Source organism: Lissotriton vulgaris, chromosome 5 (genome assembly GCF_964263255.1).
Source record: "Lissotriton vulgaris chromosome 5, aLisVul1.2, whole genome shotgun sequence".
NCBI lineage: Eukaryota > Metazoa > Chordata > Amphibia > Caudata > Salamandridae > Lissotriton > Lissotriton vulgaris.
In genome coordinates, this window is record NC_141693.1 from 41,923,069 (window position 1) to 41,947,423 (window position 24,355).

A 24,355-nucleotide genomic window follows, 5' to 3' on the forward strand; every position below is an offset into this window, starting at 1 on the left:
CCACGATGGTCTTGGGGAGGTGGCGCTGAATGAAGAAAATCAGTGCGGCCACCTCCACTGCGCTGAAAATCTCCTGGGCTATTACTGCTTCCCCCCTTAAGTGCCCGCATGGGAGCCAGGTACGGGGTGCAGGACCCTTCCCCTTGCTCTTCCCGGCTCCCTTTGCCATGGTCCTGGACAGCTGAAAAAAAAATAGGAAAGAATAGGGAAAAAGTAAAGAAAAGAAAAGAGTTAAAAAAAAGTAGCTTTAAAGTAACCAAAAGTAGAAAAAGCACAAAATATAGAAGTAGAAAAAGAGAGGGATAGATAATGAGTAAAAAAGATCCCAAAAAAGTTCAAAGAAACAAAGGATTGCAAAGATTAGGGGAGGATTGAAAACGCATGCCCAGAACCATAGCAATGAATGAAAAACAAGATGGCCGCTCCCATTGAGGACCGCATGGGTAAGTTTGCGCTATATTCCCCCCGCGAGCAGGCAAAACCGCACGCCAACATGTAATCGCGCCCCGCACACAACGCAAGCCTGCAAATAGCGCCCGGAAACGGAAATACGCAACGCGAACAAGATGGCCCGCCCAAGTACGACCGCATGGGTAACTTTGTGGTCGATGCACTGCAAGCGGCCCGCGAACACGCAAAAAAAATCCTCAAATTCGCACGAATTCGCGGATTTTGTGGATCGCGAAATCGCTTTCGTGCCAATTCGCGTACCGCGAATTCGCAAATTTCACCCATACTTACTGGATCTGGACATTCTTTATTACTTGGGGCTGGAAGCTACCAACTATTCTATGTATACTACTGGTGATACTATTTACATGCTGTACTTGTATGCAATGTGGTCCTATGCTGTGCTCCATGTGTATCACTGCTTGTACATCTGCCAAAAGAAATTTTTATGAAATAAAAGCCCAACAAATGTTGAATAAAGAAGTCACCGAAATAATGCTAATTGATGTGCAAGATGCGTATCTAGATTACCCCAGAAAAACGAATGTCTTCAGCTAATGCTGAAAGGGTTGTCTGTTGTAATTTGGCAGCAATTAGGTTAAGCATTAGCAGAAGACATCCTGTATTTAGAGACTATCTTGTCCGTTTTGTGGAATCCATTTTGTATTTCTGTCAGCCATTTTGTTTGCCATGTGCTACCATGTGCTAGCCATGTGCTCTGTCCTAACTTCCAGTTAACTGCTCTTGAAATCTGCCAAGAGACGAGATATATTAAGCCTTTTCTGCTTTGCACATGCTGAGTTGAGCTTGCAGCTGTCCCCAGTCTGTAACTGTCAGGATGTGTCCATCAGAATTATCCAACTGTTAGCCACTCTCACTTGTTGCCTGTACACTTTCTGTATGACCTTATATGTACCTACAACCAGCATTTTGTACTTGTACCGCCTTCATTTTAACACCCTGTGTGAGTATAAAAGGACCAAGCTCCTTCTATTCAGTCTGCTAATTCATACATTACCGAAGGATGCTGTGTGAATGTAGTTCCACCTCATGAGGTTTAATAAACTCTGTCTTTTCTATTCCAGTTTCTGTGCCAACTTCTTCCTATTGGTCTGAGGACTCTGTGCAGAGAAGGGCGAATCCCTTGCACTGGTAGGCTTGCTGAGGCCCACTACTACAGAGCCCCCTATAATGGGCAATTGTGACGGGTGTTTGTGCACATGTGTGTGTGTGTGTGTACACACATCTGTACTCACGCACATACAAAGATATAGTAATTGCACTCACAAAACGCTGTCAGTTACAGACTCATGCATTTCCTCTGTCACTGATTTACAGTGAGAGTTACTTGGACAACATGGGAAAGAACAGATATAAATTGTTTTTCACCATCACTGATGCTAACACACCGAGTGCCAGCTGAAGTGCACAGCCTTTCAAAGCAACATTCGCATTCCATAGCTTGTTAGGTTTATTTTGAAGATGCTATATGAAAGCTGGCGCAAGATGAGGCTGGTTGCACTTAAAGTTTGTGCTGTCACAGAGATTGCGCCCTGTGAAGCAAGGCTGCTTATTTTTTCTGTCCACCTCTTGTAAGTTTGCTGAGCTCTTAAGCTTATAAGCAGCTACCATATTTGGGTTAACTATATCCATTGTTGGTGTGTTTCTGTTTTCATTTCAGCCGAAGGATGCCAGGAAGGGGAAGTTTATAAACAAAATGGAACGAGCCTACTGGTGAGATCGGAGTTGTGGGGGACTTAAACTCCCTGGTTGAGGCACTTTGACACTATGAACCATCTGGAATGTTCCCTACTGGAGCCAGCGGAACGCTCTCTCTGGTCTCTGTTTTGGCACTCAGCAATCTGGTTCTAGGGAGATGGACTGCCCTTGAGTGATGATTCATTTTACTTTGCTTCCCCAAGCATGCATCTAACATGGGAACAATACAAATATTCCACCCATATCTGCGTACAGTGAGTATGACACCCCACATCTGTGCGTCATGAGCGAGCATCCTAACACCCACAGACTGCATCAAACCCACACACAACCCCTGTGCGTTGTGATTGTGCACCTCAAATTCATCGTACTCATTGAGACTACTTCAGCGTCACATCTGAAGTCTACTCCCTTTGTATCAGGCAAGAGTCAGTGTGTATGAACGGCACATGCTATTGTTAGCTAATTTACACCATTATCTGCTCTTTTAACTTTAAAGTTATGTCGCAGGGATTCTGCTCCTACACAGAACTGTGCACAGAGACCCAGGACCTCAGTGAATTGTGGTGTACCAAAAAACCCACCTTAGTGCCTAGAAACCCTAACCAGATAGCATCAGTGTCACATTAGCTCTTCGTCCTATAGCAAAAGAACCAATGATTAGACAACCCAAAACATGTGACTTAGGTTATACTCAGGAATGGTGGGAAGCAAGAACACTCTTTCGTTATACTCTCGTACCAGTCCACAACAGGAGTAAACAAGCATTGGCATAGCCAATAGGACTCGCCTCTGGGACCTTATAAGTGTTTAGTCATGCAACGGTTGATATTATAACACCAAGGATATTGTGCTGCATAACTAAATACTTATAAGGTCCCAAAAGTGCGACCTATTGGTTATGCCAGAGCTTGTTTCCCGTGTCACGTCATTTCTAGCCTTTATAAAGGGCTGCAAACCTTTGGGAATCTCAATAGTTCAGAACCTGCCACTGCAAAGGGGCCCTGGGAGGAAGTGCAGAGGAAGGCTTAAGTTTCAGCAGCAGCACCCACAGAAAGGAGGGGCAGGAAGGCAAGGACCCGAAGATGCCAAGGAGCAGCCTCTGTAGCCGTGTGCGCTTGACTTTCGTCTTCCTCTTCCTTCTGGGAGAGACCACTTCTTTCCCCAACTCTTCCCCCCTGCTCATGAACCCAGGGTGGTCAAACCCGAACAGGCTGATGCACCTCTACACCGCCAAAGGCAAAAACAGCTTCCACCTGCAGATCAACCGCGATGGGCACGTGGACGGGGCACCCTTCAAACCATTTACAGTAAGTGTTCCGACGTGAGCATAGGCGTGCTGCTGTACACAGCGCTTGCTATCTGATTTGGGGGTTTCGTAGCACTGAGGCCTGCTTACATACGCGTCTCGCTGAATGTTTGCCATATTTCTAGATTACGTGGGTGTGCACTGGTACAGGTTAGCACCGACATGCTAGCTACAGGAGACGATCAGTGACCATGTCTACTTTGAACTTGCCAGTGCAAATCTTAAAGTTGTACCGGTGAGTATCTGTGAGTAGATGTGAACTCCAGTGCAGTATTGTCCTGGCGCCAATGGCACCTCGTATAATAAATCGCCTTCGGTTTTTGTAAATCCACTGGTACCATTTAGTAACCTTGGTAGTATGAATAGCTAGGATAGCCCCACTTGGGTTTAAACCTATATGTTTGAGACTGCGCGCTCACTTCTGCGTCTGATAAGTTAAACCACTGTTACTTTCTAAAGCCCGAATTTGCATTTTGTGTGACTGTGGAACAAGTAGCAGACTTTAGCTATTTCACGTGCACCAGTTGGGCTTAGACCCTTGAAATTCGCGAAGAGGCTAGGCAAGCATAATTTTAGCTGATGGAGAACAGCAGAGGGTGTGTGTAGAACTGATGCCAATATATATTATGTCAACAGCGACGATTGGCGAGCCACAATTTTGGCTCGATATATAACACTCTAATGTATTTTAAAGGACTCGTTTTAGCAAACAGCATGGTGCCACTAAAAAGGGGAAAAAAGAGTCTGAAATGGTAGTCGATCGTACGTCATTGTTCTGTAACTTTCTTTCCTGATATGATTGTATATGAATCAAGTATTGGAGTGCCTTTCTTCTATGTGCTTTAAAAAAATCCCGCAGATAAAATAAACGAGGCGCAGGGAAGTTTGGTACCCAGAATCACACATCTTGTGTGATGTGAAGTGGGAAATAGAAGCCAGACCCCTGGTTCCAAGAATGGCTGCAGTGCTACCACAGGAGGCACTAAGGGTGCTGAGGCGTTGATTGTGGCAATTATTAAAGGGTGCAGCATGCAGAGGGTGGTGGTACCCGGGCCACTTTATGCAGCAGCCGTGCGCCGGTAATGTGCTTCTTTTTATCAATGCTGATGAAGGGATAGTTAGAAAAAGTTTTGTCCCGGTGCTGACACTGTGCGTAAATGAATACTGTTTTGTTATTCTGCATGAAAGGGGACACGTGACACACATGCGTAGGATTACGTAAAAAAACTGCAGCCTACGTCATTAACTATTTTGTGCACGTGCTTCTGGGTGTTTTATGTATTGAACATGTCTAATTATACCCAAGTTTTCACAGCCTATTTAACGCTCGTCCCATGACGCGAGTCCATTCCTTTGCTCTCATTATAAAGGCGGATTGTAAATAAACACACCAGAGCTCATTGTATCGACTCCAGAAGGCTAAAAAGCACGGCAGGTCTGCCGGTAGCAGGAGGAGGCGCGCGCGCGCCTCCCGCGGCAGTGAAAGTGGCAGGCTAGCAGCAGGGGGAGGGGGCATGGGCGATTTCCTTTGGGGAGCGTGCAACCATATGGCGCCACCATATGGCGCCGCGCGCTCCCGAAAGGAAATCGCCAAGATGGGCACGCGTTGCATTGCAATGTGACATGTGCACTTCTTTGCTGCAAAAGCTCTGACAATGGCATTAGGTCCCCTCCTATGCAACGCATGCGCGTTGCATAGGACGAGACCTAAAAAGAGGCACGGGAAAGGTTAAAATATTTATTTTAATGACGTGCTCTCAGATGCAGTATCTTGGTTAATATAAGCAGACATATAGTCAGAAATAATATGGTTAGCATTGTTACAATTCCATAAAACACATATGGAGAAATCATATTACAATGATGGTGAAAACGGGTCTTATAGTGCCTAGTATAACACCCTCCCTAGATAGGAACTATGGTTTATAAAATATAGAAGGTCTCTTAGGCTTGTTTGGGGGACCCCATACCTCTAAGATCAGCAGGTGTGAATCACATCAGGATCTGCCAAAGCTCTCTGTCTCTCTGGAAAAACCGGCTTCTTCCAAGTGTCTGAAATCATGCTTACAGTGCATTATTAAAGGCGCCAGAAATCACGCTGGCTGCAGCTGCATGTATGTTAGGGCTAAAACGTGAGCTGATCAGCCTGAACAACAGCTACCTTGTTATGATAACCTTGGAGGCTTTAGCTCTCAGTGTGCAGACTAGAGTCACAATGTAAGTCTAGGGATGCTGAAAACAAGCCATTCTCATGTGAAGCATTTCACGCAGCCGAACTTACAGCAACAGTTATATGCAGTGTTGTGTGCAAAAGCAGCAAAATGGTAAAATGGCGTTTAAACTTCTAATAAGCACATGCTAACCTAGCAGCATAAGAAGGCACAGCCCTCACTACAGTTGCAATTGTCTTCCTTTACATTGAAGGCCACCGACATTCTCGACACACGTATGATCTTAGGGGTGTGGCTTAATGGCTAAAGCGGCCGACCTCAGAGCCGGGGAACCAGGCTCGAGTCAGGCGGCAGGCTAAAACAGCGCTTTACATGGGCACCATTTGCATTACAGATGTACACATTCATTTTTAGGCACGGGGAATTGCAGGGATTTGCCCAGAATCAGAGGATGCTTGAGCCTCCGGTCAGGCTCGAACTTGCTTCCTCAGCTCCAATGTTGGCCGCCCTAGTACTTTAAGCCAGACTCTGTCCCTGCGTCTAAAGAAAAGAATATATCAGTCTGTAACGCTACTTGTGCTGGTGTAAATCGCTGTGATACCGTAACGTCGGGTTTGCACTATATAAAACTAAAAAGAAATGCAGCCCGTAGAACGACACCTAAAAATACTGTGAAAGGCACCACAAACCCCAGCTCAGTTAGGGGACTTTAAAAATACATTTAATGCAACCATGTATGCCTTTCTGTCCACGCCACCCCCTTTCAGGAAACACTCTCCCCACGGAAAAATGCCAGCTAAGCAGCTTGAAGCCCAAAACCTTTCACTAGTAGCTGCAAAGCTACTTCCGCAGCCACACCCCCACAGCCCTCCCCCTACTCACACGGCCACCTCCAAGCAGGAATAATTAACCAGAGAAAGGAGAGACCCCTCCTACCTTCCAAATGTCATTGGACCCCTGGTGCCCAACTCCCTAAGGCAATCCGTGCATCCGGCTCCACAGGGACCCCTGCCACCTCGGTGCAGCAGGTGCAGGAGCACCAGGGCCCCCATGACCCGACAAGTGCTCCCCTTCTGCACCCCAAAAGTAGGGGGCACCTCTTGCTTGCACCTATACATCTTGCAGCATTGCTAACACTAAAGATTTACAAACACATTCTTGCCTCTTGTCTAGCAGATCTTATATGGCACAGAGGGTACAATTGTGCTCCTGCTACTCCATTAAAGTCCGGGACCTCTTGAATGTTGCTGCCTGATGCTCTGTCGTCTTACCACAGATTACCCTCTAAACTCCACAGTCTTGTGCTTAGTAGTGAGGGTGAGGAGCAGTGAGAAGAGGGGAGGACTGACCCTCCAAGCACGGTAGGCCCTGTGGCACTGAGCCCACGGGAGATGACCGGCAGGCGCTCACCGCCCTACTTACATTACACGCCCTGCATACCTCTCAGCAGTGCAGGGGTGTGCTGGCCGTTGTGGCACCGGGCAAACCTCCGTCGCGCCGCTAGGGTGTGGGCCAGTTTTGGGCCCCTTGGGCCGTTTTTGTTACAGGGCCGTTTTTGCAGCATAGCTGCAAAACCGTCCCTGTAACGAAATCGGCTGAAACCCGGCCCCGGCAAAGAGCTCGGTCGCACCCCAACCTTGTTGGGGGGGCTGGCCGAGCACTTTGACAGGGCCGGTTTTGGTTCCCAGTCGTGCCCTGGATGTGCTGGGGCCTATTCCGCACCAGGGCAATCATAGTACAAAGTCTGTACTGCCTCCTGGAGCATGACACCCGCACCCCTGCACGTTGCCCCCTAATCGCCGTGTCTTATGCAACCTAGTGTTCAGACCCACACACACACACACACCATATTCTTTCGGGGAAGCTCCATGCTTAGTGCTTCAGCAATAAAAGCGCTACATCTACCACACATCTACAACATCACTATCCTAGGGCGGCCACTCCTCGATATTCGCTTGTACCACCTAATGCTCTCTGCACCTCTACCCCCGCCCCATTGTGCCATCTCACCCCAGCACCTTATAATATGCCATGGTCACCACTTACTGCACTGTATTCTTTGGTCTCCAATCACAGTGGAGAAGTGTGGCTCAGGTTTTAGAGGCGGCAGACCCGGAAGCTGAGATCGGTCCTGGACCAGGGTTCAATTCCCCGCCTCAGCGAGTCTTGGGCTAAAAATTCCACGGACTCGATAATTCTCGCTCCGGTGCCTTCTCGACTCACTGGTTCACACTCTGCGACTCTGGGCAATAGCTTGCTTAATCTCCACAATGGCCCCTCGCGGCGGGATGCCTGACTTTCACCTTGTGGATACCCTGCTGGGGCTATCAAACAGGGGAATATCAGGACGGGTTCCCTAAGCATGCGCCGGGAAACCCACTGCGGGTAGCTGTGCGCTATATAAGCTCAACTACATTTACATTTACAATCGCAGGCAGTAGCCCACCCCTCTCCCCTGCACTGATTCCAGCACTTTCTCTGAACCAGGCAAAAGTTCAGAAATAATCCATCCTCGTCAAGACGCAGTCACTGGTTCCGGCTTGTTGGACTATTTTAGCCGAGCCTTCGAGGGCTGGATCAAAGGAAGCAATGTCACAACTTACGAACAACTATTCAATCTCATGGTGTGGGAGCATCTATCAAACAATTGCTTCATTGAGCTCCGGCAACACCTCCTCGACAGCAAATTGACTGATCCACGGCAGCTCGCAGCCGAAGCTGACCGGTGGGAAATCACCAGAGTGGGCCGAAATGGGTCCTATGAACAGAACCGGAACAACAACAGTCAGCACCGTCCCCGAGGAGGAGGAGGGGGCCAAGGACGAGGAAGAGACAACGCTCCGGTCGCCCCCGCTACCAGCACCACCCCCCCGGCCAACCGGGGCAGCACCCCGGCGCGACCGGGATACAGAGCCAATGTCACGTGTCACCGATGCCAACGAGTCGGCCACTAAGCAAACGACCCAAATTGCCCGCAGTACCAAAGCCCAAGACCCCGCCAAGTGGCCGCTGCTGCTCTGGGGGAAGAACAGATCTCCGAGGAACAGGAAGAATATGAGCAAGAGCATCAAGAATGGGAGCCAGCCGCCATGGCTCTAGCATGCTTAGGGGGGAAAGACATGGTCCCGCGGATCCCCCTACCCGCTAACACCCGGAAGTACAGCCAATGGGTGAGCATCAATGGACGCCAGGCCGAAGCTCTCCGCGACACCGGGGCCAGTGTAACAGCCGTCCGCTGTCACCTGGTGACCCCAGAACAGTTCCTACCAAACATTCTCTGCCCTGTCCGTTCAGCCGATAACTCGGAAAGTTTGTGCCGGATGGCCTGCGTCCCTTTCGAATGGGGAGGGGTCTCCGGCATGTTGAAAGTGACGGTCCGGGATGATGCCCCCGTGGACTGCCTCCTGGGAAATGACCTTGAAAGCTCTCCATGGGCAGCCGTAGAACGAAGAGAACACCTGGGGATGTTGGGCATCCCGGACTGGGCGTGCGTCACCACCCGGTCCATGGCCACCCGTGCCAATCCCCGACCGGAAGAGCCCGAATGGCCGGCGCCTCCTCCCCCAGTCGCCCCAGTCGAAGACACCGACCGTGCCGTCCCCCCAGAACCAGCTCAACCTCCGGACCTCGCTGGCCTCGACCAGTGGCATCAAGAGGGGGGGCCCACTCAGGAGCAGTTTCGACAAGAGCAGAAGACCTGCCCCTCCCTCGAGGGACTCCGCCAACAAGCCCTCGCCCAGAGCGCAGGGGATACCTCCGGAACGCATTGGATTTACTGGGACAATGATCTGCTATACAGTGAGCAAAGGATCGCGGAGCTGGGGGCCAGCCGAGTGCTAGTGGTACCCCTCCGTTTTAGAGACTTCTTGCTAAACCTGGCCCACGATGTCCCCCTGGCTGGACACCTGGGTCAAGATAAAACCTACAGCCGCCTAGTGACCCACTTCTTCTGGCCTAAAATGAGGAATGATGTACTCCAGCATTGCCGATCTTGCCCCACGTGCCAAGCCAGTGGGAAGAGCGGCCGCAAACTAAAAGCCCCCCTGCAACCATTTCCCGTGGTCACCACCCCGTTCGAGAGGGTCGGGATAGACATTGTGGGGCCCCTGGACCCCCGCACAGCACAAGGACATCGGTTCATCCTAGTACTGGTGGACCACGCCACCCGCTACCCCGAGGCTGTTCCCCTGCGAACTGTGACAGCCCCGGTAGTCGGCCGGGCCCTGATGGGGATCTTCTCCCGTGTGGGCTTCCCCCGAGAAGTCGTCAGCGACAGAGGCACGAACTTTATTTCTAAATATATGAAGTCCCTCTGGCAACAATGTGGGGTCACCTACTGATTCACGACCCCCTATCACCCTCAAGGAAACGGACTCGTTGAGCGGTTCAACCGCACGCTCAAAGGGATGATTGGGGGGTTGGAAGAGCCCCTCCGTCGCCAGTGGGATGTGCTACTGCCGTGCCTCCTCTTCGCATATCGAGAAGTCCCCCAGAAGTCCCTCGGCTTCAGCCCGTTTGAACTGTTGTATGGACACCCCGTACGGGGCCCGCTCAGCCTAGTCAAGGAAGGCTGGGAAATGCCCCCTCTAAAGAACCCTCCAGATGTCTTCAAATACCTCCTCACCCTCCGCAACCAGACCCGACGGTTCAGAGAACTGGCGAAAGCAAACTTGGAGGCCAGTCAAGAGGACATGAAAAAGTGGTATGACCAAAATGCCTCCTCCATCGAATTTGAACCCGGCCAACAAGTATGGGTGATGTCCCCCACCGAACCATGCGCCTTGCAAGACAGGTGGACAGGGCCCTTCAAAGTGGTCGAGCGCAAGGGCCCCGTCACCTATCTCATCGACATGGAATCTTCACGGAACCCCCTCCGAGTCCTCCACGCTAACAGACTGAAACCCCACTTTGTACGTTCAGAACTCAGCCTCCTGATGGCCACAGACAATGGAGCCGAAGGGGACTCCGAACCCCTCCCTGACCTCCTACGGACTCGGGAGAAAGATGGCTCTGTGGATGGGGTCCGACTCTCGGAGGCCCTCACCCTGGAACAACGCCAAGAGTGTCAAGACCTTCTGTTGCAGTTTGCCGGCCTGTTTTCCCTCACCCCAGGTGTCACTTCCTGGTGTATGCACGACGTGGACATGGGGGACAACCCCCCTATCCGCCACCGAGCCTACCGCGTACCAGATCGGGTACGGGCCTGCATCCAGGAAGAAATAACCAAAATGCTCACGCTCGGGGTCATTGAGCCCTCAGACAGCCCCTGGGCCAGCCCAGTAGTACTGGTCCCCAAAGCAGCCCCTCCCGGCACCACACCGGAACTCCGGTTCTGCGTCGACTACCGGGGCTTGAATGCGGTCACCAAAACGGACGCACACCCCATCCCCCGGGCAGATGAGCTAATCGACCGCATGGGAGCTGCCCGCTACCTCAGTATTTTCGACCTGACGGCGGGCTATTGGCAGATCGGCCTCACACCCCGGGCCCAAGAACGATCTGCATTTTCCACTCCTGATGGCCATTATCATTTCAAGGTCATGCCCTTTGGCATGAAGAATGCTCCAGCAACATTTCAGCGGCTCGTCAATCAGGTCTTGGCCGGGCTCGAAGGATTCAGCGCCGCCTACCTAGACGACATCGCTGTGTACAGCCACCATTGGTCCGACCACCTCCACCACCTCCGAGCGGTGCTACAGGCCCTTCAGCGAGCTGGCCTCACGATCAAGGCCAGCAAATGCCAAATTGGCCAGGGGTCCGTAACCTACCTCGGACACCAGGTGGGAAGCGGCCTGGTGGCCCCTCTGCAGCTCAAGATTGCCGCCATCCAGTCCTGGCAGCCCCCCATCACCCAGACCGAGGTACGCGCCTTTCTGGGACTCACGGGCTATTACAGACGGTTCGTGAAAGACTATGGTACCATAGTGGGGCCCCTCACCGAACTCACGTCCAAAAATCAACCCAAGAAGGTCAACTGGACCCCAGATTGTCAAACAGCCTTCGAACAACTGAAGGCCGCCATGTGCTCCGCCCCTGTGCTCCAGGCCCCCGACTACAGCCGGGAATTCGTCGTCCAGACGGATGCCTCCGACCACGGCATTGGGGCGGTCCTGTCTCAATTGAACACCGAAGGCCTTGATCAGCCAGTGGCCTTCATCAGCAGGCGACTCCTACCTCGAGAACAACGCTGGAGCACCATCGAGAGGGAGGCCTTCGCTGTGGTATGGGCCCTCAAGAAGCTCCGGCCCTACCTCTTTGGCACCCACTTCTGGGTGCAGACCGACCACCGACCCCTGCAGTGGCTGATGCAGATGCGAGGGGAGAACCCAAAACTACTACGTTGGTCCATCTCCCTCCAAGGGATGGACTTCACTGTTGAACACCGGCCTGGGCCAGATCACGCCAACGCGGATGGCCTGTCCCGCTTTTTCCGCCTCGACGAGGAGAGTCCCCAAGAGGATGGGTGACTCTCCCCGCCTTCAGCTGGGGGGGACGCCTGTTGGACAGGCCACGTGAAGGGCCGCTCCCCCTCTGCCCGACCGGGCCCGAGCCCGGCCCCTCAAGTGTCACACACCACCACTTCACGTTTTCCGTCCCCTCCGGGACCCTTGCCTCTGAACATTTCGACCTCGTGGGCCCGATCCACTTCCGGCCCGCGCCCCCAGCCTGGGCGCCATCTTGGACCCTCCACCACGAGGCCGCGTGGCTCCCGATCGACCCCAACCCTGGGCCTGGCCAGGCCTCCGACATCCCGGCACCACCATCCACCCAGGAGGTGAGTGGACTACTTGGCAGGTCAATGGGAGAAAGAGGTGTCGATGGCTCTCCCCCGCCAGGTACCGCTCGCCCACAACCTCCCCGGGCGCTGGCTCCACCCCCCTGCTGGGTGTCTGGACTCCTCCATCCCGGACCCCCCGACCCCCAAGTGCGAGGGTCCGGACATCAAAGGGCACCAGCCCTATAACTGGGGCAGCTCCAGAGCAGGAGGGCAGTGGTATCCTGGAGTCGAGAGACGCAGAGAAGAACTCATCCTTGACGGGCTATTGGCGCTGCCGTAGCTCTGCCTTGCGAACTACCGTCCTGCCTGTTGGCGCTACCGCAACCTTCGTAAACCTTTATCGTCGTCGGGACCTGCTGGCGTGGCCGCGGACCGTTTGTAACCACCATCTTCATCGGGACCTGCTGGCTCCGCCGCGGACCGTCGCTTCCTTCATCCATCTCGGGACCTGCTGGCTCCGCCGCGGCCCGTCCATCTAGAACGCCGAGCTCGAGGATTGAGAGCTATTCCATCTATTGGTAACAAGACTGTCCCGCTACCCTTTTCCCAAATCAAGAGACCATAATCGAGGGGACCCCTGAGTCCAGACCTCCTTGTACCATTTCACAGTACTTAAAGAATTGCTTATAAAGTATCGTTAAACCTTATCCTGGTGTGGTGTCCGTCTGTGGGGGGGAAGTTACTTGTCTGTACGATCGCTGGAGACGGCTCTCCCCGGAGACCTCTCCCCTTATCCTCGGCCGACCCTCCCGGTCCGTCTAACACGGCTGATCTTAAGAGCTGTTGGCGCCCCGAGGCTTGCTTCAACTCCTTGTTTTTGGGTGTCAAAATTGCTCCAAATGAGGTAGTGTTAACCTGTAAAATTGCCAACGTTAGGAGTTAATGCTAACACAAAATGTGCTGCCTTATGCTGCAGAATTACCTTTTCTTTGTGCCTAATTTAGTTAGACCTATCGCATAATTTGGTCCACCCCTAACGCATATGTTCAGTGGCCCTACTCATAGGTAATGTAAATACCAACTCTGGGGCACTCACCATTTTAAATGCTGCAGTCCTGTCACTGCACCACCTGTTATGCACTCCTGAACTGCACGTATGTGTCATTGAAGTGAGCAGTGCTTGTAGACATTAACCCTAAATGAATGTCACAAAATACCCATAATCCAACACAGCTGTTAATTAGCTAAAAAAGGAATTTTCCTCGAGGCACTCCACATTTAACAGGACGCCTGGCCACAGCATTGCGTCTCGCTTCCTAAGTTTTCAACTATCGCTTCTAAGTTTAGAAAACATAGGACATAAATGAAATGCTAAATTAAATTGTAGATGAGAACCTAATTTCTAGGGATATTTATTTCAATCAATCAATCATATCATTTGTAAAGCGCACTACTCACTACAAGGCGCTGGGGTGGGGAATGCTGCTACTGCTCAAAAAGCCAGGTCTTGAGGAGTTTTCTGAAGGTCAGCAGGTCTTGGGTCTGCCGTAGGTGGGGGGCAGAATGTTACAGGTCTTGGCAGCAAGGTGGGAGAATGATCTGCTGCCGGAGGTCGCTCTTCGGAAGCAGGGGACTGTGGCGAGGGTGAGGTCGGTGGAGCAGAGCTGGCGGGTGGGGGTGTAGAACCTGAGTTTTCTGTTGAGGTACATTAGTACGGTGTTGTGGAGTTCCTTGGGGGCGTGGGTGAGGAGTTTGAAGGTTATCCTCTTGTTGACCGGGGGCTAGTGCAGGTCTCTCAGGTGGGGTGTGATGTGGCCGCCGCGAGGGATGTCGAGGATCAGGCGTGTAGAGGCGTTCTGGATTTGTTGGAGCCGTCTCAGGAGTTTGGCCGAGGCTCCTGCGTAGAGGGCGTTTCCATAGTCCAACCTGCTGCTGATGAGGGCCTGGGTGACCATTCTTCTCGTTTCAGTGGGGATCCACTTGTAGATCCTGCGGAGCATGCGGAGGGTGTTGAAGCAGATGGAAGAGACGGCATTGACCTGTTTAGTCATGGAGAGGGTGGAGTCGAGGATGACCCCTAGGTTGTGTGCGTGGTCGGTGGGTGTTGGAGCGGTTCCCAGTGTGGTCGGCCACCAGGAGTCATCCTAGGCCGAAGGGGTGGATCCGAGGATGAGGACCTCTGTCTTGTCCGAGTTCAGCCTCATCCAGTTAGCAACAGCCTTCATTCCTTTGTGAAGGTTGGTTTTGGCGGTGTGAGGCTCCTTGGTGAGGGAGAGGATCAGCTGGGTCTCATTGGCGTAGGAGATGATGTTGAGGTCGTGCCGACGGGCGACGTGGGAGAGCGGTGCCATGTAGATGTTGAACAGAGTTGGGCTGAAGGATGAGCCCTGGGGTACGCCATGATCTCGGTGGCTTCGGAGCAGAAGGGGGAAGGCGGACGCACTGTGTTCTACCGGAGAGGAAGGAGATGGTCCAGTCCAGGGCCTTCTCTGTGGAGGCGTGTTTGTAGTGTGTGGTGGCAGACGGTGTCGAAGGCGGCTGACAGGTTCAGGAGGAGGAGGGCCGCCGTTTCTCCATTGTCCAGCAGGGACTTGATGTCATCAGTGGCGGCGATGAGGGCAGTCTCGGTGCTGTGGTTGTTGTGGAACCCGGACTGGGAAAGGTCCAGGATGTTGTTCTCCTCGAGGTGGCGGGTCAGTTGTTCGTTGACGGTCTTCTTGATGACCTTTGCTGGGAACGGGAGCAGGGAGATGGGCTGGAAGTTCTTGAGGTCCTTGGGGTCCGCCTTGGGTTTCTTCAGTAAGGCGTTGATCTCGGCGTGGTTCCAGCTCTCCGGGAAGGTTTCTGTCTCAAAGGAGGTGTTGATGACTTTCCGGAGATGGGGTGCGATGGCTGTGTTGGGTTTATGAAGATGCGGTGTGGGCATGGGTCTGCCGGAGATCCGGAGTGGATGGTGTTCATGATCTTGATGGTGTGGTCGTCGTTGATGTTGGTCCAGGAGAGCAGGCGGTTGGTGCGGATGGTGGATGTGGGGGTGGAGGTCTCAGTGGTTTTTGGGGAAGTCGTGGCATTGAAGCTGTTGTGGATTTCTGCGATCTTGCGGTGGAAGAAGGTGGCCAGCGAGTCGCACAGGTCTTGCAAGGGTGGGACGTCGTTGGTGTTGGAACTGGGGTTGGAGAGCTCCTTTATATTGTTGAAGAGCTCTTTGCTGTTGAGTACATTGTTGTCTCGGCGGTCTTTGAAGGAGGCTCTTTTGGCGCATCTGATGAGGTGATGGTGTCTGCGGGTGGTGTTCTTCTGGGCTGCGTGGCTGTCCGGTGTTCATTCACAGAGCCAGACCTTTTCCAGCTTTCGGCAGGTTTGCTTGGAGGCCTGGAGGTCTTCAGTGAACCAGCTGGCTTTCTTGTTTTTGTGACTGTTGGAGGGTTTCTTGATCGGTGCGAGGGTGTTGGCGCAGTCGTTGATCTACTGTCTGAGGTTGTGGGTGGCGGTGTCGGGGTCGGTGGGGTCAGCGGGTGGGCTCTGGGCAAAGGTGGTGGTTAGCTGGTCTTTGGTGACTGTGCTCCAGCAGCGGCAAGGAATCTGTTGGGTGCAGTGGTGCATGGTGGGTTTCTTGAAGGTGAAGTGGATGCAGCGATGGTTGTTCCAGTGGAGTTCGGTGGTGTGGTTGAAGGAGACGTGGGGGCTTGTGGAGAAAATGGGGGTCAAGCGTGTGACCGGCAGAGTGGGTGGGTGTTGTGACGAGTTGTCTGAGTCCGAGGTGTGCTAGGTTGTCGATCAGGGTGGTGGAGTTGGTGTTGTTGTTGTTCTCAAGGCGGAAGTTCAGGTCCCCGAGGAAGATGTAGTCCGTGGAGGCGAGGGCGTGTGTGCTGACGAAGTCGGCGATGGCGTCGCTGAACTGTGGTCAGGGTCTGGGGGATCTGTAGATGAGGGTTCCTCTGAGGGTGGTGTTGGGGTCGGTGTGGATCTGGAAGTGCAGGTGTTCGGCGGGGCTGAGGGTGTTGTCGGTGTTGGTCTTGACTCTGAGAGTGTTCCTGTGGATGATGGCGATACCTCCTCCTGCTCCATTGGTGCGGTCCCTGTGGGTGATCTTGTAGCCTTCTGGGGACGGCTATGGCTATGTCGGGTGCTGAGGCGGGGTTCAGCCAGGTCTCCGTCAGGAAGGCGACATCTGGGGAGGTTGAGTCGAGTAGGTTCCAGAGTTCAACGGTGTGTTTGCGGGCGGAGCGGGTGTTGAGAAGGATGCATCTGAGGTGGTTGGGTTCTTTCCTGGTAGGCAGCATGGTTTGTCGGATGCTTGTGAAGCAGCAGTTCCGCCAGGTGAAAGCTCCGTGGGTGCGCTTCTGGGCGGCCAGGAAGCAGGTGTGTGATCGTCCGGTGTTGAGTGCATGGAGGGTTCTGGAATCGTAGCGGTGTCGGGCGTCGTGGCGTTCGCGGAGTCCAGGCACTGAGCACGGTCAAGGCATGGACGGGCGCAGCCACTGCGTCGCCTCCATATGAGGAGATGTGGGAGGGAGAAGCAGCTGGGAGGCGGGAGAGGGGCGTAAAATGGGATTGCAGGGGGCGGAGCCACAGGGACGCAGCGCTGGGAAAATGGACGGGTGCCACAGGAAAACTGGGCACAGGAAGGAAAAACAAGTTTAGGCAAGAAAACAAGTACAGGCACAGAGGAATAAAACACGTCTGGGCAAGAAAGCAAGTACAGGCACAGAGGAATAAAAACTAGTCTTGGCAAGAAAGCAAGTACAGGCACAGAGGAATAAAAACAAGTATGTGCAAGAAAGCAAGTTAGGCACAGAGGAATAAAAACAAGTCTGGACAAGAAAGCAAGTTAGGCACAGAGGAATAAAAACAAGTCTGGGCAAGAAAGCAAGTACAGGCACAGAGGAATAAAAACAAGTCTGGGCAAAAAAGCAAGTACAGGCACAGAGGAATAAAAACAAGTCTGGGCAAGAAAGCAAGTACAGACATAGAGGAATAAAAACAAGTCTGGGCAAGAAAGCAAGTTAGGCACAGGGGAAAAATACAAGATTAGGCAAAATCAATGCAGGCAGAGCCATGAAGCAGCGTGGGGAGCAACCTGCCTGCGAGCCGGGTCAGAGGTCGCTCTCAATATTTGTCAATATCTTTGTGAATGGGATTGCAGGGGGCGGGCCGCAGGGACGCAGCGGTGGGAAAAATGGGCGGGTGCTGCAGGAAACCGGGCACAGGAAGGAAAAACAAGTTTAGGCAAGAAAACAAGTACAGGCACAGAGGAATAAAAACAAGTCTGGGCAAGAAAGCAAGTACAGGCACAGAGGAATAAAAACTAGTCTGGGCAAGAAAGCAAGTGCAGGCACAGAGGAATAAAAACAAGTCTGTGCAAGGAAGCAAGTTAGGCACAGAGGATTAAAAACAAGTCTGGGCACTAAAGGGGAAAAATACAAGATTAGGCAAAATCAATGCAGGCAGAGCTGTGCAGCAGCGTGGGGAGCGACCTGCCTGCGAGAAGGGTCAGAGGTCGCTGTCTATATTTGTCAATATCTTTGCCGCTTATGCAGTTTCTATAGTTCCACTATGTCTGCTGGTTTATATGTTGTGACTCTGATCTCAAAAACAAATTCAGAAGCAGGGCTTAGACATGGCATATAATTACAATTGGGCTTAAGTTCTGGGAAAGTAAGATTTAGAACAGGAGAACCGATATGTCAACCTAAAAAAAAAAAAAATCATAGTATGAAGAACAATACTCGTACAGCATTACTGGCCTCCTTCTGCCTCTACTCCACTCCACTCCAATCCACTCCACTCCACTCCTTTCCTGCCTTTCATAGATACAATCTTTTAGTCCTCTTTTCTCTCTCATTCTTCTTCATTACATCCACGCTCTAACACATTATGTCCTTCCTTTTCATCAGATATTACTTGCTTACAGTTGCTTCATACCTCGCTCCTTCTCTTCCTTCTCTTCCTTCACTCCTTTCACTTTTCCTTACCTCCTTCCCTTCTCTTCATTACTTACATCACCTCAACCCCACTCTTCTTCTCCTCATACTCCCTGTCCTTCTCATGTACCAATTCCTTTTTTTGTCTCCTTTCTTTTCTTCCTTCGCTAAACCTCTTCATACACAAACTACCTATCCCTCTCATTCTTACTTTCTATGTATTTTATACAGCTCTCATTCCTATCTATTCACAATACCACATATTTACAACACACAAATACACTACATACCACAGAATTCCACCTCACACAATTCAACAACCAATAATTCCATTCAAACCACATAATTCCACTTCAAACAACATACATCCAGTCCACTCCAAACACCTAAACATAAATAAAAAAACAAAATCATTTACAACACCAAAAATTCAAACTTCCACAATTGCAATTGCTTGTTTGGCGATGGCCGCTATCGAAACCTTAGTGTGTGAGTGAGACTGCAACTCCCAAGGAGGCGTGAGATCCAAATCTCCTACATATGGCAGACATCCGGCCCTCGGTATGTGAGACCACAACCCAAAAGCATTGCGCGAGGTCCATATCTATCTAGGATGTCGGCCAAGGAGCCCTATACATGTGAGTGAGACCTCAGCTCCCACGGGTGGTGTGAGATCCACATCTCTTACATATGTCAGACATCCAGCCCTGTGTGTGTGTGTGTGTGTGTGTGTGTGTGTGAGTAAGACCTCAACTGCCAGCGAGTCAACCCTGGTTTTGCTATGTGAGTGAGACCCCAACCCATATCTCTCGACGGTGCCGGTAATCGAACCCTGTGTGTGTGAGTGAGACTGCAACTCCCTGGGGGAGGGAGGCGTGATAGACACATTTACTGCACATCCCAGAAATGCAACCCTGGGTGGGTGAGACCCAGGTCCATATCTATTCAGAATGTCGGCCATCTAGTTCTGTGTAAGAGAAGACCTCAGCTCCCACGGGAGGTGTGAGTTCCATACCTCCTACATATGTCAGACATCCAGCCCTGGGTATGTGACACCCCCAGCCCTCAGGGGTGGTGCGAGCTCCACATTTCCTGAGGGTGCCATACACCCTGCCCCTGGTATGTGAGTGATACACCTACCCCCTGTGACGGCATTAGATACAAGTCTACCACGTATGTGAAACATCCAGCCCCAGGTATGTGAGGATTCATTCCCCAGGGATGACGCACGGCCTATAGATCACGAGGATGTCAGCTATCGAACCCAGTGTATGGCATGAGATCCACATCTCCTACACGTGCCAGACATCCAGCCTTGGGTACGTGAGTGCACCCACCCCCAGAGATGGCATGAGATCCACATCTCCTACATATGGCAGACACCCAGCCCTGGGTACGTGAGGGCCACTTCTACCGACAGAGATGGCGTGAGATCCACATCTCCTACATATGTCAGACACCCAGCCCTGGGTACGTTAGTGTCACTTCTACCGGCAGAGATGGAGTGAGATCCACAGCTCCCAAATATGTCACACATCCAATACTGGGTTTGCGAGACCACAACCTCCAGGGATGACGCGAGGTCCATAGCTCCTGGAGATGTCGGCCATCGAACCTTGTGTAATGTGAGTGAGACCCCATACCCGAGGGAGTGTGTGAGGTCCATATCTCACAGGGATGTCGCTCATCGAGCCATGTGTGTGAGAGTGAGACATACATGCCAGGGTAGTGCAGAGGGATAGATGCAAAAAGGCTAGTCCGGGAGTCATCAGAGCCGGATCATTGAATTTTTGAATGTTTTAATCAGTTTGAGATTAATAACCGGCCATTAATCTTGGCGTAACTAATCCTCTATATGATATTTTGTTTTTTCAATAATGTCTGACCATCTTGTTTCGGGAAAATCTAACAGATAACTCTGAGATTCCTTTTTTTTCTTCTGTTCCCAAGGGCAGACCGCCGTACCCCACATCCCTTACCTACCCCTACATTTTGGCATACCTCTCATCCTGGTGCTATTCCTACGGGGCAACCTATTGCGAATTGTCTCTTAGCCCCGCCATCTGCCCCCAAACCGTACTTTGGAACCCACTTTTCATTGTTTCTACACCCCACACCCCAGTAGAATGGATAATGCTATCACCTTAAGCAGAGAGATGGTGGTTCTTACTGAAAGCCCAGAGGTCGCAGTGTCTCACCCTGCTCCCTCGTGTCATCCAGCTCCCTAGGATCTCACCCTCCACTCCAACCTCCCCAGTGATGGGGAACCAGAATCCTCCCTGGTGATGGTCATCTTAGCCTTCTTCCCTCCTTCCACTAGCGATAGTCTCACCCTTCCTCTAGCGTGTGGGCTCCTCTCCAGCTGTTACGGGGTCGCCATCTTCCCCAGTGATTGGGGTCTCACCCTCATTGCCATTAGTTAATGTATCTTCCTCCTCCCCAATCCTATCCTCATTACCAATAGTTGTGATGGTATTCCTACACAGAGTAGGGAAGAAGCTACAGCGCCTTGAAGACGGGGTTCAGCGATGCGCTTCTGGGTATCCTCGTCCTCAGACATTTCGATCCCACTTTGCTGCGGGCAATACGTCAAGCGATAGCTCGGTGGGTTGTAGCTCCTTCCGCTCACTCCTCAGGGTATCTCGAGGGAGACGGGATAAAAATCCTGGCAGGGCTGTTATACGCGGAAGGAAATAAAATATACATCTGTTGCCACCAAGCGCAATTCCTGTTATTTCTTAGCACCGCCATCAAACAGCGCTTGGATGTCCAGGACTATAGCGCCAACTAAGAAGGCGAGGCTTTCATCATTTCCACGGTCATAAAATTGATGTAATTGTTGTGAGTGAGGATTTCAAGGCTTCAGCCCTGAGGCAAGATTGGATGTGGGGAGCAAAGGAATTCTGATATTAAAGGCACAAACTGTAGGTGTATTCAGCTGACTTTAATACAGTTACGTATTTCATGTATTTTTTCCAAGAGCTGCGTGCTGTGTTTCGACTCCTCTCTAAGCGCTCTGGGAGGAATAGAGAAGCCAGTAATGGTGACAGACAATTGTAAACGTCTACAATCCAGTGCTTTATGTTTAGACGGTTTTGTACAGTGCTGTGCACTGCAGCTTCAGGGCGCTCGACTGGACAAGAGAGTACGTGCTGAACAATAAGGATTTATATGGGGACTGACCCCCTAGGCAGGCGTGTCTATATCACTCTCTCATTGTGTGACGTGATTATGCGAAAACCAGTGCGCACGGCCAGTTTTCACCAGTCCCTCGAGCCTAAGACAGCCCGGTGGGTTCAGCCAGAGATGTAGTTATCGGCGTTCCACTTCCAGAGGCCCCAGACCCCATCTCGAGAACCCTCTCCAATCTGCATTTGATTCTTGAACCTCCGCGTGTCCCCGCACTGCTGCAGGCACCTGTAAGACACATATTTGAAAAGAAGCGCTTTGGCCAGGGACTGCCAGAGGACCCCCACCCTTCCGTTAACCAACATTATTAACCAGGACATGAGAGGGTTTTTTTTTGGAGGGGGGGTCGTACAACAACACCCAGCCGTATTTATTAAAAACATACAAATAGGTCAAAAATTGAAATAAACAATATTTACACAATTACACAGAAAACGTTCCATGACATTCTATTACAATTGATATATACAGATATCAGATGGCTAACCTTAACATACTTCTAGTACAAGGTATTTCCTATCCGAATCTAACGTAACAGACACATTATACAATATTTGTTTTCTGCATATCATATTTGGGCCTACGGCAAGGTCACTAACTGGTGTCAGATCCTTATCACTTAAACCACGCCCTCCTGTCGGAGCACACATGTGCAGAGAGCCCGTTTACTGTGGGGGTACACCCCCTCCCCGGTTACCCCCGTACGCCCTATTAACCATGCCCTCCTGTGGGAGTGCGCATACGCAGAGGGCCTGTTTACCGTGGGGGTACACCCCCTCCCCGGTTACCCCTGTATGCTCTATTAACCACACCCTTCTGTCGAAGTGCGCATGCGCAGACCTGAGGGCTCGATCCTCCACGGACCTATGAATCGATGTATTTTTCCATTGTGATGAGTATATGTACCCTATATTGAGGAGTTCAAAGTTCATCAGAGCCATTTCCTCACCCAGCTAGAGAGAAAACAAGCATCAATCTCTTGCCTTTATGGGGCCATGTGTTTAACCACTTGCCTGCGGGGCTCATTCCCCTGCCGTGCTGGGGGGAGGAGGGGCGCGCACAGCTTCCCGGTGCTCATGATGAGCTCAGCTCGTCATGAGCCACGGTTCTCGTGTGCTCATGACGAGCTGAGCTTGTCATGACCACGCCCGTTCCTTAGAACGCCCAGCAAAGCAGGGGAATTAGCCCCGCGTGTGAGCGTTCTAACGGTCATGACGAGCTCCGCTCGTCATGAGCACACGAGAACCGTGGCTCATGGGAAGGGTTAAACACATGGCCCCCTAAAGGTAAGAAAGTGCTTCAAACAGACGTGAAGCAGGGAACCCAGTCCGATCGCAAGCCAAAGGGCGGCAACCAAAAACCCTCATTTTCAATAGTAGGCCACCATTTAGCATAAACGGTGACTCCGGAAAATGGAAATGAGGGGCAAGGCTTTCTGCCCTGCAACACACGCGAGACCTAAAAATGAAAAATGTGCATTTTTCTAGGGAATTTCAAATTACCACCAACTTGAAGTTGGTGGTTATTTGCGATTCCTTAAAGTTATATTGCAATTTGCGATGGCTACTAGAATAGCATTTAGGGAATCGCAAATTGCGATCCTTTAAATGCGTGCGCAAAATAGGGAATTGCAAATTTTGCGATTCCTGATTTTGCAAGTGGGTTTTTTCTTCCCTACTTTGCACACTACGATATTCAGATCGTAAATGATGAAATTGTGCAAATTTCACCATTTGCAATTGCAATTTTGCTTGATACATCTTACCCAAAAACATTAAAGATAAACTGATGCGAGCAAACACCCAAGTGAAGAAACCAAAGCACTCTATCCAGAGCATTTGTCCCTTCCCCCCATTAAAGGGCATCACTGATGCGGAAATTATACCTCGTGCGCGAATACAAATGAAGGCGACAAATTTGAATATAGCTGAAGAATTACCACACATGAAGAGTTAACCAACTGCATCACGCCTAATGTAATCTATTCCGTTTGTGGTAATTCATGGTCTGGGAGGTAATTAATTGCAGAGATGTTATTTTGATTCCAGCCTCTTCAGTCCGTAACAGAATTACTCCCCTTTAGGAGATACAAATGTCAAAAATGTAACATGAATGGGCTTGTTGAGCATCTCCGCCCACACGTTGGATTCCGCAGAATCTCGCTGAGTTTTTGGGCTGCTCTGCAGAATTCCGGTTAGTAGAACTCCATGAGCTCCCCCCAGGCCTATTTTTGAGTATCAATATTTCATTGTGTGTGTTATTTATGTCATCTATTGCTCTTTTCTTATTTTAATCATAATATTGTAAAAAATATGTTTCTAGGTGCAATTTTATGCATGCATCATGTAAGTTGATTTTGCGCACATACACAATTTTCTTTCACAGTCCCTGAGATGGTGCACACTGTTTAGGTCTTGTAATGTTCCAAATGCAGATTCATTTGTTCTGTTTAACCCTGCCTGTCAAATGTTCATTGTGGTGGGAAGTTTTCAATCTCATCATTTTTAACATCATACTGCAATGTTTGTGAATAGCTTGAGTTCAGGGAATTACACTCAAACATTGTTGTCGTAATATTCAAGTGTGAAATAACTCTTGGAATTTTACCTATGAAATTGTGAATAATTGAGTATAAAATCTGCACAAGTAACACATTTGTTGTCCCTATTTCAGACACTCTCCAGAAGGACAAAGGTATGTGATATTGCATTGAACGAAGAGTGGGGGAGAACTATATTTTGCTCTATAGAGAGACTATTAGCTAGACTATGTCTCCTATATACAACAACAGAAGTCCTCTATCCAGTGAGTAAGGCAATGCCTACTCTACACAGCAACACAAAACAAAAAAAGTCTCTTTGACGCCAGTTTGAAA

At 50.8% G+C, this 24,355-nt stretch overlaps 1 protein-coding gene across 2 annotated transcripts in view; it reads left to right on the top strand.

The window, feature by feature from the left end:
* The window catches only part of LOC147710079 (butyrophilin subfamily 2 member A1-like), a 552,967-nt gene that overhangs the window by 374,791 nt on the left and 153,821 nt on the right, over nt 1-24,355 (top strand). For both annotated transcript variants that reach the window (XM_086920785.1, XM_086920786.1), the window contains one exon: nt 24,154-24,174. In XM_086920785.1, the coding sequence (XP_086776911.1) occupies nt 24,154-24,174 (21 nt within the window). The remainder of the gene's footprint in view (nt 1-24,153; nt 24,175-24,355) is intronic.